We start from the raw sequence: 18,945 nt of genomic DNA on the forward strand, positions 1-18,945 counted from the left end.
CGACCAGTTCACGGGATGCTAGTCATCCCAAAAACTCCCGCACCGCCTAAATTAGCATTGCTGACTTTAAATTAAACTTTGTTTAAATATACTTCTATTTAAGTTTATGTACACAAGGTACGCGACCAGCCCATCTGACAAACATCAAATGAGCCCCCGCATTGCTTTGCAAGTAGTTTACCCACCCCTCCCACCCAATAAACCCACCCCTGGGGAGTTATAGTCAAAAACTTTAAATTTCTTGAAGGATATCTTCAGCTCTTTATTTTATGGTATCATCGCTAAGCTCTGTCATTACACGATGCGCGCGACCAGTTCACAGGATGCTAGTCATCCCGAAAACTCCCGCACCGCCTAAATTAGCATTGCTAACTTCGAATTAAACTTTGTTTAAATATACTTCTATTTAAGTTTATGTACACAAGGTACGCGACCAGCCCATCTGACAAACATCAAAGGAGCCCCCGCATTGCTTTACAAGTGGAGTTTACCCACCCGTCCCACCCAATACACCCACCCCGGGGAAGTCATAGTCAAAAACTAAAAAAAATATAAAAATATCCATCAGCTTAAGAGAATACTTGACAAGACGCTATCAGCCTACAATACCGAACAGAACTAAAATATCGGTAGTAAAACGGTCATTAAACGAACTTGAAGAAGAAACGAATAAAAATGTCGGTTGTCGAAAAGATCCACTGATCCATAAAGAAAAGCCGGACGACTCGATATACCCTTCACAAAAAAAGTTCGTCGATTCGTGAAGAAAACTCCTTGCGCATCTCAAAAGAAAAAATCTTTGTCGACCCATGAAGAAAACGATGACTCGAGTTGCAAAACGCGAAAAATGTTCGTCGATCCGTGGAAAAAAGAAGACTCCATGTGCGGTACAGAAGAACCCTGTTGCGGTACAGAAGAATAAACTCCTCGATCCATGCATGAAGAAAATATCGCAGTCATTAGACAAAGTGCTTGACTTCGTCCTTATTGTAAAATTCGACAGACTGAGCCGAGAAAAATTTCAACCTTGCTCCAAGCTCTCTCTCTCCTAAGAGAAAGCCTGGGTTCGAGGTGTTCTTGAAATTTTTGCTGCTCTTAAATGTACCCGTAATAGCAAGAGGCGTTTCTTACTATTACGAGTATTTCTGCTTAAACGCTAAAAAAAAATTAAAATTAAGCACTCACCTTAAACTTGAAATCAACGGTGTTAAGTAACCTATCACAAATATTAACAGCATACCCATTTACATCCCAACACTTAGTACTCAAACCCAATTGGCACAATTGCTGAGTTGCACCAATTGGCTTGAAAAACCAGTGTGCAGCGTTTAAGCATATTTAATCTGAATGGACCCAGGCTTGCTCGCCCTAATGGCAGAGACAATTCTGCTACTAGGCTGAGCCATCAGCAGACGATAAACATCCGAACGTATGACATTGTAGCGGTTCCGATGAATAAGCAACAGATGTGAAAAACCGGACAAGTGGAAAATCGACGGGAATTCTTTAACGTCGTACAACAGACTAAAACAATGACAGGATCCATTCAGTGTTAAATTTATTACCCCCCTTAACTAACCCATCCCCAATCAATAAACAAAGGTAAAAAGGCTACGATACCAAGACCATAAAGGTCTTTCGACGTAAGTTGATTTTCGCAGCTCGAAGAGGAAAAGTTGCATCAGGTCGTATATCCACAAAGTTCATAATATCCACAGAGAGAAATCAAATGGCTTCGTTTTCCTGAGACAGAAACCAACTTCAGCAAACACTTGGAAAACCGTAGTCGGTACAGAAAAATGATTTTCTTTAAGGGAGAAAATTAACACCTCACAGGAATACAGGACTTCAGTATAGCAATTAAAGACAAGTTGAAAATTTCAATTTGAGTAAGTGACCAGGGGCCCGTTTCTCGAAAGTCCCGAAACTTTACAGACTATTTTCGGGTGTCACAATTCCCTGTGTATCTCAAAAACGGAGAGGATTTGAGTCGTCAAATTTTAGAGTCAGTTTGTCTTTTGTTACCTTGAAAACATGTTAAAAGATCGGCGTTCCTGAACAAGCGGTTGACAGGTTCACAAATGGCTTTTCGGGCCCGAAACGTTTTCGGGACTTACGAGAAATGGACCCCTGGCCCCAGTTGTTCAAAAGGTGGATAGCGCTGCCCACCTGATAAATCACTATCCGTTGGATAGCGCAATTGGTTTGGCTATGACTTATTCACTGGATAGAGATTTATCCGGCGGATAGTGCTATCTATCTTTTGAACAACTGGGCCCTGAACGATTAAGAATTTTTGAGTGTTGCTAAAAGTCGTGGGTCACGGATGCGGGGAAAAGTCGTGGGTACCAAAAAAATCGATTCCCAAAAAATTTTAAAGATATATATGTCAAAAAATAATAATTAAAATAACTGGGAAAATGACAACAAAAAAGTAACCATGTAGGCCTGGAATTACTCTGTGCGGCAGGCGCTGAAAGGGGTAGAGGTTTCGCTAATTCAAGGGATCTATTTCTAGTTCTTCGGTTGTTCTTGCAGCAGTTTTTTGCGTCTGAGTCAAGTCATGAGACGAATTGCCAGTCGTTGTTGGACAGAAATTTTCCCGATGGCCCAAGGGTGGATCATTTGACTCTTGAGGGGAGTAGGGATGGGTCGGGAGATTTTGAGAAAAATATCATGTAATTGTATTGTAAATAATTTTGTTTTCAGCCATTTCAACTTTAGTAGAAATAAAACGCACACGGCGGAAATGAACATATGCTGTATTTTGAAAATTTCACGTTTTGTATTTAGCAACATACATCATCAGAAGTGACGGTTAAACGATCTGCATCAATTTAAAAAGCTAAAAGATAAAAGAGAAACACTGGTATAACTAGCTTATAGCAGAAACTGCAATCATAGCTTAATATTATTATATGTCAGTCAATAGAGACACACTTTTTCACTGCCAACGTTGCCATTCGTTGTTACAAGGCTCTCACGACAGCTTTTGCAGATCATGTCATTTCGACCGGTCACAACATCAAATAGGACAATTTTGAGACTTTAGCGAATGGAAGGTCTGACCTTTTCTTGTAAAATAAAATAATCTTTGATGATTCAGAAGTTAAATCCAACATTGAATGTAAACGTTGGCAGTGGAAAACTGTGTCTCTATTGACTGCCATATAATAATATTAAACTATGATTGTAATATAAGCTATTTACCAGTGCTTCTCTTTTATCTTATAGCTTTTGAAATTGATGCAGATCGTTTAACCGTCACTTCTGATGATGTATTTTGCTATTTACAAAACGTCAAATTTCCAAAATACGGCATATGTTTTATAATGCGAAGTTGGATCACTATGTTCATTTCCGCCTTGTGCGTTTTATTTCTGCTAAGTGTATTTAGACAAGAAGAAAATTCCTGCACATGACCAAGACTGGAAAAAAATCTTTTCTTGTAAGTGAGCACTGAGCACGTTATGTAGATTGTCACAGGGAAGAGATATCATGCGGGCACATGCCCTGATTAAAAAACCCTTGTACTGACATGAAAAAGATTTTTTTTATACCAAATCTCCCCCCGCCCACTCAAAAGTTAAATATTCCCAGATACCGAAGCTTTAATTGTACAAAACAAGTGCTTATGGATTTTCCTCAATTCTTTGTTTTTCGATCGGCTTTAAAACCTGTTTAATATGGACGGGGCGTCTCTAAAGGTCTGGCCAAACGCACGCAACATTTTCAACACAACATGTCGATGTTTATGTGCCCCATGCCCCTGGTGCGCAGCAAGTGGACCTAGCGCGCATGCCCTCGTGCAACAATGTTGCGTGAACGTGGCCAAACGAGAACAACAACATGCAACATCAAATTTTGCAAGAAAAATTTGACCGTTTTCAAATTTGATCCAACATCATCCAACGTGTTGCAACATCTCGCAACAGGGTGGCCAAATGTACGCAATATGTTGTGCCCAACAATGTTGCAAGATGTTGCGTTGAAATGTTGCGAGCGTTTGACCAGGCCTTAAAGGTAATCCGATAAAATTAATTCATTTCTGTTAGGCACTACTTACCTTGTTATAGGCAGAAAGCTTTGTTCTGACGAAAATTTCGAGAGTTCTTTGACCACGCTTCCCCTTAATTCCTTTATCCTTTCTTTTACGCTCGAAGCACTAAACGAAAAGAAAATTGAAGAACGTAAGTAAACGATATTTTGAGTACCCACGACTTTTACCCGCACCCGCCACATTTAGCAACACTCGAAATTTTTTAGTCCTCTAGTCTTGTACGTTGTCAAATTGAGAAAATATTAGGGAGCTTTAGCAAGGACAACAGATGCGAGAACGCCACAAAACAATAGATTTGATGCTAAAAAACAAAAGCTCTGTATGCCCTGCACGTGCGTTTTACATTTTTGTAAATGTTCAATTTTCTCTCTAAGGGGCTGTTTACATGGAGGTAGGAAGATCCTAGCACTAGGAAGATCCTAGAAGGCGAAGCAACTTTTAGTTTGGTTTACATGCAGAAATTTCTGTCTAGGTGGAAGTGGAGAATGAAAGCTAGATGGCGTGCCAAACAACAAACATGTAATTTGGGTCCTTCGCCGCCATTTTTGTTTTTTTGTCCCTAGTACCAGGAACTTCCGAGCGAAGGCAGTTTACATGGTGCTAGGATCTTCCTGCCTGTGAGCTAGGAAGATCCCAGCACAAGGAAGATCCTAGCACTAGGGCCAAGTACGACCTCTTGAATGAAAACTGGATACAGAAAACATATGGCGCTAGGATGATCCGCCTTCTAGGATCTTCCTACCTCCATGTAAACAGCCCCTAAGTACAGTATCCACACCGTTCTCACCAATTTTATTCCTGGAATGTTCATACTAATTTTCCATGCTGGGGAACTTGGAATAATCGCAAAATTATTACAGTAACGGGAAATAGTATTTTTAGACAACGTTCTCGTAGCCGTTACCGTCGTCCTTGCTTAAGGACGTTCGCGCGAAAATTTTCTAACATTCATTTTTTTCTTCAAATTTTACCATTGAAAGATGAAGCGTTAGTGATGTCAGTAATGTAAAAAAATGAGGGGTCACCGACTGCATTTTGGAGAGAACTTGCCCGGAAGAACACCCGAGGACAGAAATCTTGAAATTTTCTCAACTTCCCTCATTGATTTTTTGTTCATTTTTGGACAATGTGGAGATAATTGTAAATAACATCTGTTTCTGAAAAGAAAAATAGGGGTCACCGAACATCCGAGATCGTTACATCCAAGCAAAGCTATAGCAATGGCCATCTGCCCTATCATTGTTCATTTTAGTACTTAGCGCGCGCGCTCGATGCATGAAGTGATTTGTGAATTTGCGTGCGCTGTAAGGATGCGCAGTAGCAATGGGCGCCAACGTCCTTAAGGCAACAATCATCCCGAAAGTAAACTTTTTTAAAGGCAAATAAGAAATCGAAAGCTTCATCCTAGAGAGGACAAGACTGAGAATTCAATCATTTAAAAGTAAAGTGCTGAAATAATACTGGATTTATAAGGTTGCTCACAGCAGTGAGCCGGTCTAGAATTGTGAGTAAAGAGAGAAAGGAGGCAGACAACATGATTTCAGAAATGATCACCGTTAAATGCTGTCCTCGCATTGATTACGGTCATAGCTAGTTCACTTAGTTTCTTCTTAATTTTACATGACCGCTTTTGGCTTTGTGAATTTGAGAGGAGAAAATCCATATTTGCGCACGGTGCTCCAACAAAAACGTCCTTAAGGTTGCCGAACACAGTACAGCGCCCGCAAGGATTGCAAAAAAAAATAATAATGGTTTGACACTGACTAGTTTTTTTGATGTTTCGCGCAAGACGTAATCTGTCTACATAAAGCCAACCCACACAGACCGCTATCTCGATTTCAACTCTCACCATCCCATGTGCCATAAGAGATCTGTAGTCAGTACCTTGCTACGCAGGGCACAGAACATACCCTCAACACAGAAGGGGAAACGCGAAGAAAGGAAGCGAGTCAAGGTTGTACTGCGAGACAACAATTATCCCTCATCCTTCATCAATAGCTGCGAAAGATCGCTCTGTCGAAACTCCCTACCGATCTAGCGTCCAATGGTTTCGTAGTGCTACCCTATGTGCAGGGAATTTCAGAAAGGATTAGTTGGATCTAAGGCAGCATCAAATCAAAGACGCCTTCAAACCATTGAGAACTGTGAACAGTTTGTTCCCGCAACCGAAAGCCCAAGAAAAGGTTGACCGGCCACAATCTGGAACAGTGTACAAAATCAGTTGCACTAATTGCAGTTTTGTATACTACGGTCAAAGCGAACGATCACTCAAAACTCGCATTACAGAGCACAAAAGGTCTGTTGCTATGTTTGACCATGACTCCAAGATCGCCTGCCATGTCCACGAAAACAACCACGAAATGGATTTTGGAAGTGTCAGAGTTGTTGGACATGAGGCTAACTACCACGAGCGACTTTTCTTGGAAGCCTGGTACTCAATAAAGGATCCGCAGTCTGGAAATGACCACATCGCCAAGTCTCTGGCATGCGCATAAGTCTCGCGCTACGTTTTCAAGAAACTGTACGCGGATTTTCATAAGCGCGCGCTCGACGTGCTGTTATTTGACTCACGCGTGCTACCGTTATATTGCAACTGATGAAGGATTAAGCACCAGCCGAAACGTCTTGCATGAAACATCAAAAAAACTAGTCATTGTCAATGGCTTCAATACAGCAGTCGTTTTATTTGCTCAATGCTTCCACTAACTGTACTATTTTTTCTCATAATTGGACAAAGTGTTTTGATGGTTTTAGTCTTTTATGAGAAATGTATGTTAGAAAAGGTAACGATGCAAAGAACTCAGCAATTCGCAGATTTTTCTTTGAAGAACCCAGTTAAATACAGTGCATGCGTAGTAAGTTTAAAAATTGCGATTGAATGCAGAATAGCTTTCTCGAAAATACGCCTATTTCTCGCGAACCACTCGTTAGAATTTAATGAAGTTTGGCACGAAAATACTTTAGGAAATAAGTAACTGGAGTATTGAAAAAAAATTGAACTTTAACAGAGGAAATTTTAGATATTCCAGTGAACCTTCAAAAAGAGATAATTAAAAGATCTCTCTGTCAAATTACTATCAAAATAGTCTTAACTCGTGAGCATCGTTACAAGCTTGTTACATGTAAATTACAATTAAAGAAAATCTAACGACCAGATTTTCTGCAAATAAACAAAACCGATTTTAAAAGGCCTGTTTATATTTATTCATGTTGCCATGGAAACGGCATATACGTCAGCTTAACTATCAAAAAACCGAAGTTCGTGTTGTTAACTTGCTTACTACCATTTTTGGTGACCAAAGGATCAAGGGTTTTACAGAAAAAGGTAAATGAAAAATAGGTATCAAAAACTGTGTTCAGCCACCTTAAGGTCCCTAATGGGGATTGATATTTGTTCACAAACATTGCTTCTGTTATTGAAATGTGCCAACCACAGGAACAAAACACCCCTTGTTTCGACAGCCAATGCGGTTCTGGTTGGCGCATTAATAACAATTAGGGAGCTTAAGCAACGACAACGGCGACGGCAACGAGATCCTCACAAATTTGCATATTTAGTAGGCAAAAAAAATAGCTTTGCACGCCCTGCACGTGTGTTTTTCACTTTTGTCCATTTCTTTGCCGTCGTCAGCAAAACTACAACGTGAAATAGCCAAATTTGAGGTTTTATGGACAACGTCATTACTTGAGGATAAATTTTCATTTTCTGCCCTAAATTGAGCGCCGTTCCTACCAGCGTCATTTTTGAGCAACTACCACACCCCCGTCATAGTAAAAAAGTTGAAATAGTAACGAAGCGATTACAATAACGCGAATGTATATTTTGAGATGACGTTCTCGTTTTCGTCGCCGTTGTCGTTGCTTAAGCTCCCTAATAACTGACGTCAACGATATCTTCCCTATATGCAAGCAAGAAATTCGCCCGGACATCTTCAAGTGTTTAATCGGGTTAAAATTGATAAGGGGACATGACAGTGTTGGTTGTTTTTTAAAGTATTTTGATAAAATACATGTAATCGAAAATAAATTTTCTCCCTTCCTAATTAAAAACGCGATACACTAAGAATTTTTACCGACAACCTTCAGATAAGTGGCGGAAAGGACACATGAATATTCTCAGAATTTAACAAAGCCATTCATTAACTGTTTCCCACTAAGCCAGGGTGCAAGTGAAGAAATTATTTTTTTCTATTAATCACAGTCTTTATATATTGTACTTGAGTTAGTTAACCTGAATGAGAGTTTATACCGAAGTCATTTTTCGAGACACAAATGCCTGCTTAGAGAATTAAAATCCTTCCAAAACTGAAGTATTTGTAAAAGAAAATTCAACCGTTTTTTAAAGTTCATTTTTTTGTTTCGTTCCCATGCAAAACGCTTAAGAAGCGCTTTGAAACGGAGAAAAGTAGAAGCGTAGAACTGAGCTAATAATGTAACACGTTTAAATAAAATAAAAAGCAAATTTACCTTGCTTCAAAGCTCCAAATTTGCTTCAAGTCTCAATTTGCCGTTTGGGCTTTCTTCCCGGCGCGAGTGTCCACGCGAAAAAGTTGCTTTCTTTCTCCTCTTTTCACATTTGGCCTTGGTTTTTCGACCTTTTAGCACCTTAATGAAGTCTTGGTTTTTGCCAGTGGTAAGAGGCTTCTTCCTGGGTACAAAAATACACGCAAAAATTTAAATAAGACTTATTTTGACAAAAGTAAATTAATTAAAAGTAACAGCAACGACGCTCTGGGCGAGTGTCAACAAGTTGAAACATTTATTCGAGACTTTCTCACCTTGAGGTCTCATAAATTCACTCAATTCAATTCTTCTTCTAGCATTACTTGTTGCTCATTCTTTCTGCGCTCTTTGTGAACTTTTTCTCTGCCAAAAGGGGAGTGTTTTTGATGTTGGAGACGACAAAACATGACACGTCCGCCTGATTATTATGCAAAGGCGAGAAATTTTTGAACTTGACCAAACTGAAAAAGGCGCGAATTTTGCACCGGCTGCCAAATGGTTTCATTTCATTGGTTGAAAAAAGACGAGGATTCCCATTGGTTGAATGAATGCGTGGGGTGGGAACGTCATTAGCTGGCATTGTTTTCAGTATTATCTCGGAAAAAAAACGTGAGCAAAATGTTCTGTAAACAATGAACACCTCATTAAGGAAAGTTTGTTTTGCTATCAGGGGATTCTCAAATTTATATTGATTTCCTTAACGATGGAAATATATGGAAAATTCATTGAAATCTTCATTTACGTCTTCTCCCATCTTCAAAAGACCCTAAAATAATTTTCTCCAAGATTGTAGTTTTAGGACTGGAAAGATTTTAAATTATTCCATTATTTTCCTTGAGAGATTTTATCTTTTGGTTACAGCGGTTACCAATCACACGCGCCCCTCAACGACTTTTTTCCATTTTTCGAAACTAAATTTGGTTAGACCTAATCTGCTAACTCAGTGTTGTACCCAATTCAAAACCTTTTACAATAAAACGTTTTGTTCCAGGTATTTCCATATCATTTAAATGTGAATGTTACATTGTCATGTAAATACAATACACAAAGAATCTTAACCCCGGGAACTTTGTTTTAGGTACAACATTGAGTTAGCCGATTAGGTCTATCAAATGTTTCCGTCACGAATTCGACTTCTGCCAAGTGAACAGGTGAATTATCATGGAAATATTTGATTGACGTCCACCCAAATCTGCTTTCGAAAAATGAAAAAAAAAAGTCGTTTAGGGGCGGGTGTTACTGTAAAAAACCGCTATAAAAAGGGACATGACAATTATAATAATAAAATGTTTATTGATGTCGACTCAAGCTTATGTAGCCAAGTATGGAGAGCTCTACTATTAAAAATCATTATTGGGGAGGCCACAAATCAAATCAAATCACATGAAATCTAAGCTGATAAAAGTTTGGTTTTTGGAGAGGAAAATGTCCCGAGGAAAACCAGCTCTGTGTAGAGAATCTACTCAACCCACGTTTGAAAGGGGTGGGGTTTAAAACACGGGTCACATTCCACAGGTCAAGGTTAGAAGTCCCTGCTCCACTGATGAAAAAATAACTAGGGCTAGGATTAGGATTAGGGCTTTTGGTGCTGTTTATTTACCTGTAGCACCGTGACAAATACACTGACCTGTGTGTGACCATTGGCTGTGCTTTAGACCAGCCGCAGGTATGACGTTGAGTCCAGGAATTGAACCAAGGCTACATTGGTGAAAGATCAGCACTAGTTAAGGACGGTGCCTACTATTGTTATTGCGCATACGTTCTGCGCATCTCGAGATACTCGGATTTCCTATCGGTGTTGCTTACTAATACAGGGATATTTTTGCGCGGTTTAAAACTATCCGGAGAAAGTACATCTTAGTAAGTACTCTTGGTATCCAAAAAGCAAATTGGGCGTAACCATGCATTTTTGATAGATAATGAAGCTTCAATTTGGGAAGGAACGCCATACATTGCTTTGTATTATAAAGCTTTTTACAAATATTATTCATCAATCATCTTTGAAAAATGCGTGGTTACACTTGTTAAGATCTACATTTCCTGCATAATCACAAACCGGGGCAAAAATATCTTTAATTAGTAGGCACCGTCCTTAAGTTTCATGTTTACCATTTTGCAATAGCCTTGTATTTCCCAAACAGCAATTCACCGTTTATGGCAAGCTACAGTCTCAGACAAAATTGTTGAAACACTTTACAATACCTTGCCTTCCCACAATGTGTTGTTTTCAAATGGGCTCAGAAACTTGCGTTCAAACAACAGTGTGAGGGAAGAGTAAGTCGCGAAAGCTTCAGATCTGTATAGTCGTGTACTGTTCCAAGGAATTTTGTCACAGACTCTAGCTTAAGCTTTCAAGTGATGTCCACTTCTCTTATTAGAGTATAGACACAGCGCCGAGAAAACTCACGCAAAGGGACGAGAAGTGAGCAGTTTTTGTGAGGTTAATCAGAAAGAAGAAAATCCACGCTGTTTGCTGGCGCTGCATGTTGTTAGTAAGTTGTAAGCATTGACTGACCATTCTTGATTCGAAGGCCTGGGCGTCCTGTGAACTACACTTGGAGCTTTATTAGGGAGCTTAAGAACAATACGCTTACATGGTTTACATGGGTAGAAAATAACACTTCACATTACCCTACAATAGTTAATTCTATTAAATATGAGGTGCTACACGGCCAGCGTTTGCAAGAACGTAACCCTTCGTCATTGCTGTAAAATTGACATCTTCAATTCCCACGACCTGCTCCCGTCTGACCTTGGCGCTCAGTCGGTGGAGAAGCGGTGATCTTACCCGAAGGTCGTGGATTTAATTCCCACTCTGGTCAGAGTTTTTCTCTGTTCTTGTGTGGGCCCATTTCCATTAGTAGGGCTAATGCACACATGGATTACATAGGTAAAAAACAGCACTTCGCATTACCCTACAACAGTTAATTTTGTTGAAACATAACAACACTTAATTAGCAAGGCCTAATCGGAATAACAATGGTTCTTTTTTCCTCTGCCATTTTAGTCTAGTATATGACAGTCTATCCCGTTTGCGCCGGGCCTTAAGTCATGCGGGAGTGAAGATCTTCTCGTGCCAAGGCCCCGCCGGCTAAGAGAAGCGAAAAGGCGATGGGGACGAGAATGGAGAAGCCGGACGCCGTTTACGTTTTGAAAAAAAATAGGAAGAAGAATCAAAGTTGTTAGATGAGAGTATTCTTATGTCAACACCTTACAAAACCAAAGGGTTGATTTAAATTTTCGTGTACAGATCTGGCAAATATGGGTGCAACACGTTAAACTACTGGCAGGGTGAATTTGTCCAGGAGGATGCGAATAATCAAGGGAAATTGTATCCAGCAAGGACCCTTCTTGAAATTTTCTGTGGCGTTCGAAGGCATTTTGATGAAACTTTGGGAAGCAAACTATTGTTCTTGTGTTTGATTTGTTTTATTTTTATGTATGAATCTTTATGTCCAATGAGCAAACAGAAGAAAATCACGCGTGGTTTGGATATGTGATCCAAGACAAGTGTGATTTTCATCTGGGTTTTCATTGGGTATCAAAACTCATTCACGTGACGAATTTAGCCATATAACTTATGCATTTTAAATGAGCTTTAGAAAATGTGTGTCTGTATGTACTACCATTTGTCAGTATGACAACAGGCCGATCCACATCCAACGACAGTTCCCAAATAGAGGGACTGTGATAGCGATTTATTTATTTAGTTTTAATTTGTTTCCAGGGTTATTAAACTTGCGTTTCCCTTTCGATAATTTCGCAAGAGTGACTCTTAGATTTACCTATAACGCCAGACGATTTGACGCGAAAGCCTTTAGGGGCGAATGTCCTAACAACATTTATGTTCAGTCAAAAGCTTAACTTAATTGTCCCCTTAATTAAACCCGAGTCCCGAGTGTGACAACAACATTTTAATCTGTATAAGACCAGATTATTTCACTCATCAATGGTGAACATTTTACGTCCTTGTCAGGAAAGAGAACGGCAAAGAAATGGGGTAAAATGTAAAACAAACAGCGAGGCACGCAGAGCCATTCTCTCGTGGACGAAGTCGATGTTTCAGCCGGCCATCTGATAGTCTCCTTCGCAGCCGTTATCAGGGTCGTTATCAGGAGCGTTGTGTGACGACCCTAATAACGGCTACGAAGGAGACTACAATAGCCATCTGAGCGCTCCCTAAAAATAGTTCGCCGCGTGTATTACGTCATAGTTGCCATGTTGGATGACACGAACAATGGGGGTTGTGATTACGTTAACTTTATTTAAAGAGCAAGACACAATTGACCATTTTCGAAATATCAAATATTCAGCTTGATAGTGAGGCAGTGAGGACAAAAAAAACATTAGAAACACATTGGAATGAATGTCAAAAATATTTCCATACCATCCATCTCCTTTTTTTGTCTTTGTCCTCTAAACCTCTCTTTCAAGGTGAATTTTAATATATCGAGTTCATGTCTGACTCCTCCTTCAAGCGAATCTTAAGGTGCGTTCGGTTGACCGTATTCCGGAATAGGAATACATGGAATATAAGTTTTACGGAGATTCACATTAAAATTGTCACACATCTGCTAGAATGCTATCATAAACATATTGTTATTATCCTTGCTGCTTCGAAACGCGCCAAACACTTCGTTTTAATCATCATTCCACGTATTCTTATTCCCAAGTACGGTCAACCGAACGCGCCCTAAGTGCAAAGTTTTTCTTATGAAAATAGGTCATTTTCGAGTTCATGTCTGCAAAGTTTTTGTGATGGTAATTAGTTCTACTTTACATATGAATGAAAACTAATTTTCATAACAAAAACTTCGCACTTAGACTCGCTTTGAAGAGGAGGCAGACATGAACTCGGAAATGGCCTATTATTTTCATTCATATGTAAAATAGGACTTTTCACCATCACAAAAACTTCGCACTTAGACTCGCTTTGAAGAGCAGGCACACACGAACTCGGAAATGGCCAATTAACCTTTTCACAGTTTTCTACGGTAAGGCCCTATATAGCTATACCCTGCACTGACTGAGGGCAGACCACAACACCGGTAACTCCATGCTCTACTCTTTGCGAATAGTGTGTGGGTTATTTTTTGTCCCACGTGATTACCAAAATTGAAGGGTTGTGAGACGGGGCCTTCTGTGCAACATTTGGACATTTCGCCATTTTTATTTGTGTCTCAGTCAGGAGGTTGGCTGCGAGCCACCGATTTCATAAGCTCAGTTTTTAGGAAATTACAAACCTCAAAATAGGAATACACGCAAACTGATCAGGCACTTCTGTAACGCAGTTGTAACGCAGTTGCAGTTTTTTTTTTCTTGCGCATAAAAGATAACCAAATGGGACTCAGTTGGAGAAACTCGATCATCGGAACTCCTCTCAGCTAAATAGATGCTTGTCGACTATCCTAAGAAAGTATGGAAAAGCCAGGCAAAAGCTTAAACTTTGTAAGTTCTAAAATTAAGCCTCTCAGACTGTAACCACCATGGAAACGTTGTAGAGTCACGGAAATGACCTTTGTGATATTTTAACCTTTTAATGCATGTTATCGGCACACACTTCCTTTTAAATACATGACAATCTTATTCCAACAATAACCTCTAACGAAGATAAATTCAGAACAACATGTTTTTTTTCCATTGTAAAGATGGTGTGGTTATCTTTTTTCCCCGAGTTTAATTTCTCGAGGCACGCTTGAGCCTTTCGGTCCAAAAAAAGACAATGATTAAATTGCGAGTTTATAAAAGCCGCTCACATGAATCGACCATGCAAATTGCTGAACTCGTGTTCACCACACGATTAAGAAGGGGCACTTACTTAAATGATTAAGAAATCAAAAATACAGGTTATTGTTTCCATTGCCATCGATCAGGAAGTCGAAGCTATCGGTAAGTGAACAAATTCTGCTGTTACATGCACAGGTATTTCTTCAGTTGTAGACACTTGAAAAACTCCCCGAAATCCCTTGAAAAACTTCAGTTTACAGATTTTCAAGGCCTTAATTCTTTAAAAAATACCATTTCTAGTGAAAAATAATTTCCTGTGTCAAAAAAAGAGAGAAGAATGTCAAAGGGCAAGTATACGTAGCACTCTCAATTTTCACTGTCAGAACTTCTACACTCATCAATTATAAGCGGGATAACTAGCAGGGGCACCCAACAAACTAAAAGGTGTTCCGCTGTGGAAATTCAACTTGGTGGCAAGTAATTAATTTTCATACTCTTTCGCTGGGAAACTTAAAATATTTTTAGCGTTTCAAAACGTGCTGGCTAGATGAGAACAGAAACTGGGAGAGACCGGAGGAGAACTCGTTCACGAGAAGCTTACCGCAGGTTCAACTTATCGCAGGTTGAGAAAAAAACCAAGATTCTGACTTGTTTGGTGAGAGGTTTCTTTGCTGACTGGGAAACAGTGAGGCAAGTAGCCCACTTTCGATGTGTTAAAATTCAGTCCGAAACAAAAGGTATCATCTCGAGGCTCTGGGGAATAAACTCATGCAAATCCTTAAATTTAATCCGCAGAGCCTCGAGATGATGCCTTTTGTTTCGGACTGAATTTTAAAATATCGAAATTGGTCTTTTGGCCGGCTAGGAGTTTCTCTTTCTAGCTGGGGGCTGGAATCTTGGTCATAATCATCCTGACAGTGCGGAACACCTTTTTTTCCCCATCAAAATTAAAGAACTCAAAAAAATGTTTTACCAGCGTTTTCTATTTCCTGTTATTATGCATTTTGGAAATAATTTTCGTTGGGCACCCTTGAACTGAAATACCCAATATAACATAAAAAGCACAATTAAAGGAAATCCCTTCGTTTTCAGCAGCAGTAAGGTTTTCAAAAATGACAACAGACAATGAAAAAATCTCCCGAGCAGTGGACGAGACCTTGAAGGAAATAGCAAAGAATGCACCCGATGAGTTCGCCAAACTAAGCGCGGACCAAAATTTCAAAGATGACATCATCAAAGCGGCTCGGAAAGCAGCTAAAGAGGAGGTGAGCTGACGTCATTGTTTACATGTTTGCAGAGTGTTTCATTGACATACAAGTTTGCTCATACAAAGCATCATGCTGTTTAACAATTAGACCCTTTGCCCGCAAGGGTCAATAACCCATGAGGCGAATCCGAATGGGCGAAGCGTCTAATTGTTTTAGTATCACCCAACTAGTCGGACAGAAAAGGCAATAATAAAGTTAGCAAATGCAAGTTGAAGAAATATTTATTTGGGAATAAAACAAAAGAAAACGTCACGCTTTTCGCTACTCGAGGACTATTACAGGACTATTACTAATAGTCCTCTAGGAGCGTAGCCAATCAAAATGCAGGATTTGCATTAGTCCACTAGTTGGGTGAAACAAATTCGCTATATCACCTCCCTGAAGCAGTATCTTACTTAATCCACGAGCTTACCACAGGATACCTTTGATTAGCTTGTACGCTTGTTTTCTCATTTCAGACCACGTGATGTTACTCTAAGGAACAGTTTCTTTCACATTTTGTCTTAAGCACATGAATACTTATGCCTAATTTAATTCTCACATTGTCACGTTTTATGTACATTCCGTTGTTACTGGCATAATTAGCACTTTTTCCGTACTTATAAATTCAACTTAACGCTTTGTACATTAATCAACTGAAGATGACAGAAGTCTCTGTCGAAACATGTCTTGCAATTTCAAGTTTTGTCGTTTTCTTTAAATTTATGCATAATTGTAAAAAAACAAAAGAGAAATTCCCTTGAGAACATCACGTGGTCTAGAATGGGAAAAAAAAAACCGTACAAGCTAAGGGGTCTATTGATTTCAAAAGGTAAAAGAGCTTGTGAAACTTAATTAAGTCTCCAATTTTAAGCCTTTAGGCTTTGATTACGAGTCAGTTATTAGCCATCAAAAACTGATGAATTCTTGGGTGGCAAATACTATGATCCCCTGCATTCTTTTTGAAATTTCGAATTTCCAAAGCATCATTGCTCAGAGATTATCTGGTACTTATCGGGTTCAAATTTTCAGAGATAGTTTACTAACACGGCAATGCACTTTCAATATTCAGTACTTTATTTTCGGATAATGAAGCAAAAAATTGTAAACAAAGATCCCCCTTTAGTTCTTATCATTCAGTTATATGGGGGAGGGGAAGTCGTTCCATATTTTTACTTATCAACTGAGCTACCAGGTCAACCTGAGGAGCGTGGTTCTGTCAAAAATTTTAGGGATAAGGAATAAGTGGACAAATAAACTATAAGATTGGGATATGTAACATGAACGATAATCACAACAGTTCAAGGGACAAAGTCTATCACAGTTAATTTTTCAATTTTTATAACTTTATTAATTCACCCTTCTACCCAACCCTATCACCAGTGTTCGGTTATAAACCATTTAGCGCATCTTTATGTCAGTAGGACTGTCCATGTTTGAGTTTCCATGCATGGAAATTTGTATCGCCCCAAGGTCAAATCGGCATCACCTTGGGGTCACTTGATTACATGTAAGACACGTGACCAGTGGCGGATCTAGGGGAGGGGCCCGGGGGGGCCGGGCCCCCCCCCCCCTTATTTTGGCAAAAAGTATATATTCTGGTAAAAATTGAGGCTAAAATTTTTTCTGGGTTCACACTCAAAAAAACCGCCGACTAGGTGGTCATGCTTTTAATGATCATGAGAGCAATGCGGAGAGCACAGTAAAGGAACAAGGTATCCTACGTAGATACTTGCGAAGCGTCTTGTTTTAACTGAACTAAATAGATTATTTTTACGTGGTTACTTAGGTAAAATTGGCTCGGGAGTTCTCCTCACAGCCCGACATTCGTCAACGGCTTGCAAAGTACCTGCCAGAGGATCGGATCAAATTGATCGAAGAATCGCTCTTAATTCCCACATTTCGCGTCGAAATAACCACTAAATCAGATGGAAAATACCGGGTGGAATTCACAAGGGAAGGAGAGGTGTTTCTTCCTGGGAGGGAGCTTACGACCCTAGCTGACATCGAAGCAACAAGTCTCTTACAAAAAGCCAGTATTATTGTTGAAGCTGTGATGCTTGTGATGCAAGTAGTGGGTATCAAAGTCTCTGTTAGTGAAAGTGCGATGAGGGCAACCGTGGAAGACACTGTCAAAGCAATCGAGCATTCCTCGGAAATGCAGAAGGCGATACAAGCTTTCATTACTTCGTGGAATGAAGCTGGTGGCAGCGCAATGAAAAAAGCTCGGGCCATATTCTTCCTTCTCAAAGACAGCTACACAGCTGGAATCCTGTGGACCATCATCAAGAGTCTTTGTCGAGACATGACCTGGGCAGATTGGCTGAAAACCGCTGCTGAGGTGTCCGCCATGCTCGTTGCCTCTCTGCTTACAGACGGAGCAGCTCTGATCGCAAAGATTGCGTTGGTGGTCATGGCCGCCGTTGACTTCGCAAAGAAACTCCACAACTTGGCGCAACTTGAAGAAATAAAGCAAACTCTGCGAGAAGAGCACGACCCTCAAGACAATAACAGCGCAGGTTGCGTTTGCCAATAAGCAAAATCAAACGTGCAAGTAATGATTGGTTTGGTTTTCCTTTTCATTGGTTGATAAACTGACGCGAGATTTTTAAACCAATCACTTTTGCAACTGCAATCGCGTAATTACTTTCGACAAGGATTTGAAAACCGCTCTAAAAGACAGAGGATAATCGGTCCAAAAATCAATGTAAAGGATGGGAAATTTGTATCAGAAGTCAAAGAGGCAAAGTAAGTCTTGGTTGATTGAAAGCAGATTTATCATTAGATGCATTGAAACAGTAAATAAACTACAACTGGAAAACTTTTCTCTGCGCGCATAATTTGATAGCAATATTGAGTTTCCCTGTAGCCACTACCAAGTTTTCTTTTTGTTGTGCAGTCCTTAACATTCTTTCATAGATAAGCAAGTATCCTAGAGTCTTTGACGGAAATATCAGCGCCAGACACAAGATAATGCTGGCGCTACGTATAAGCACGGCAACCGAACAAAGAGAGCATTTGTAGTAACGTGACGTCCATACCATGTGATGTTGCTTTAAAAATCTCATTAAAAGCCTCCATTCAACACAGTCCCTTGTGGAAGTTTTGATTTATTCACAGTTTTTTTTAATTGGCATGTTTCTTCTTGACGAGATGTATTCAGTTTTCCGATCTTGACTCGGGGGAACTCGGAATACTACACGCCGCAAATCATGTTTACGGTGACAGTTTACGAGCCGTTCAAAAAATAAACACTATTTAAAGGGTTTTGAAGTTATCATTTTGTAGAAGTGGATGTTTCCTTTAAATAAAAGCTTCAATCGATTCAGTGTCAAATGAAAATACTGTGTTGTCCATTGACGAAAATCCTTGAAAGCTTTTTGAAACATACTTGTCCGACAATTTCGG

General features: G+C 39.7%; 1 protein-coding gene across 2 annotated transcripts; it reads left to right on the forward strand.

Moving 5' to 3' along the window:
* The first annotated feature begins 14,303 nt into the window (after window positions 1–14,303).
* On the forward strand, window positions 14,304–18,626 carry LOC138003323 (uncharacterized). Of its 2 annotated transcripts, none has more exons than XM_068849326.1 (3): window positions 14,304–14,452; window positions 15,383–15,555; window positions 17,327–18,626. In XM_068849326.1, the coding sequence occupies exons 1-3, from the start codon at window positions 14,386–14,388 to the stop codon at window positions 18,071–18,073; spliced, it is 987 nt and encodes a 328-aa protein (XP_068705427.1). In that variant the 5' UTR covers window positions 14,304–14,385; the 3' UTR covers window positions 18,074–18,626. The 2 variants fall into 2 exon arrangements, with proteins under 2 accessions (XP_068705427.1, XP_068705428.1); XM_068849327.1 differs by having other exon boundaries at window positions 14,332–14,452; window positions 15,386–15,555.
* The last annotated feature ends 319 nt before the right edge of the window (window positions 18,627–18,945 follow it).

The sequence above is a fragment of the Montipora foliosa genome, chromosome 5, assembly GCF_036669935.1.
Source record: "Montipora foliosa isolate CH-2021 chromosome 5, ASM3666993v2, whole genome shotgun sequence".
Taxonomy (NCBI): domain Eukaryota; kingdom Metazoa; phylum Cnidaria; class Anthozoa; order Scleractinia; family Acroporidae; genus Montipora; species Montipora foliosa.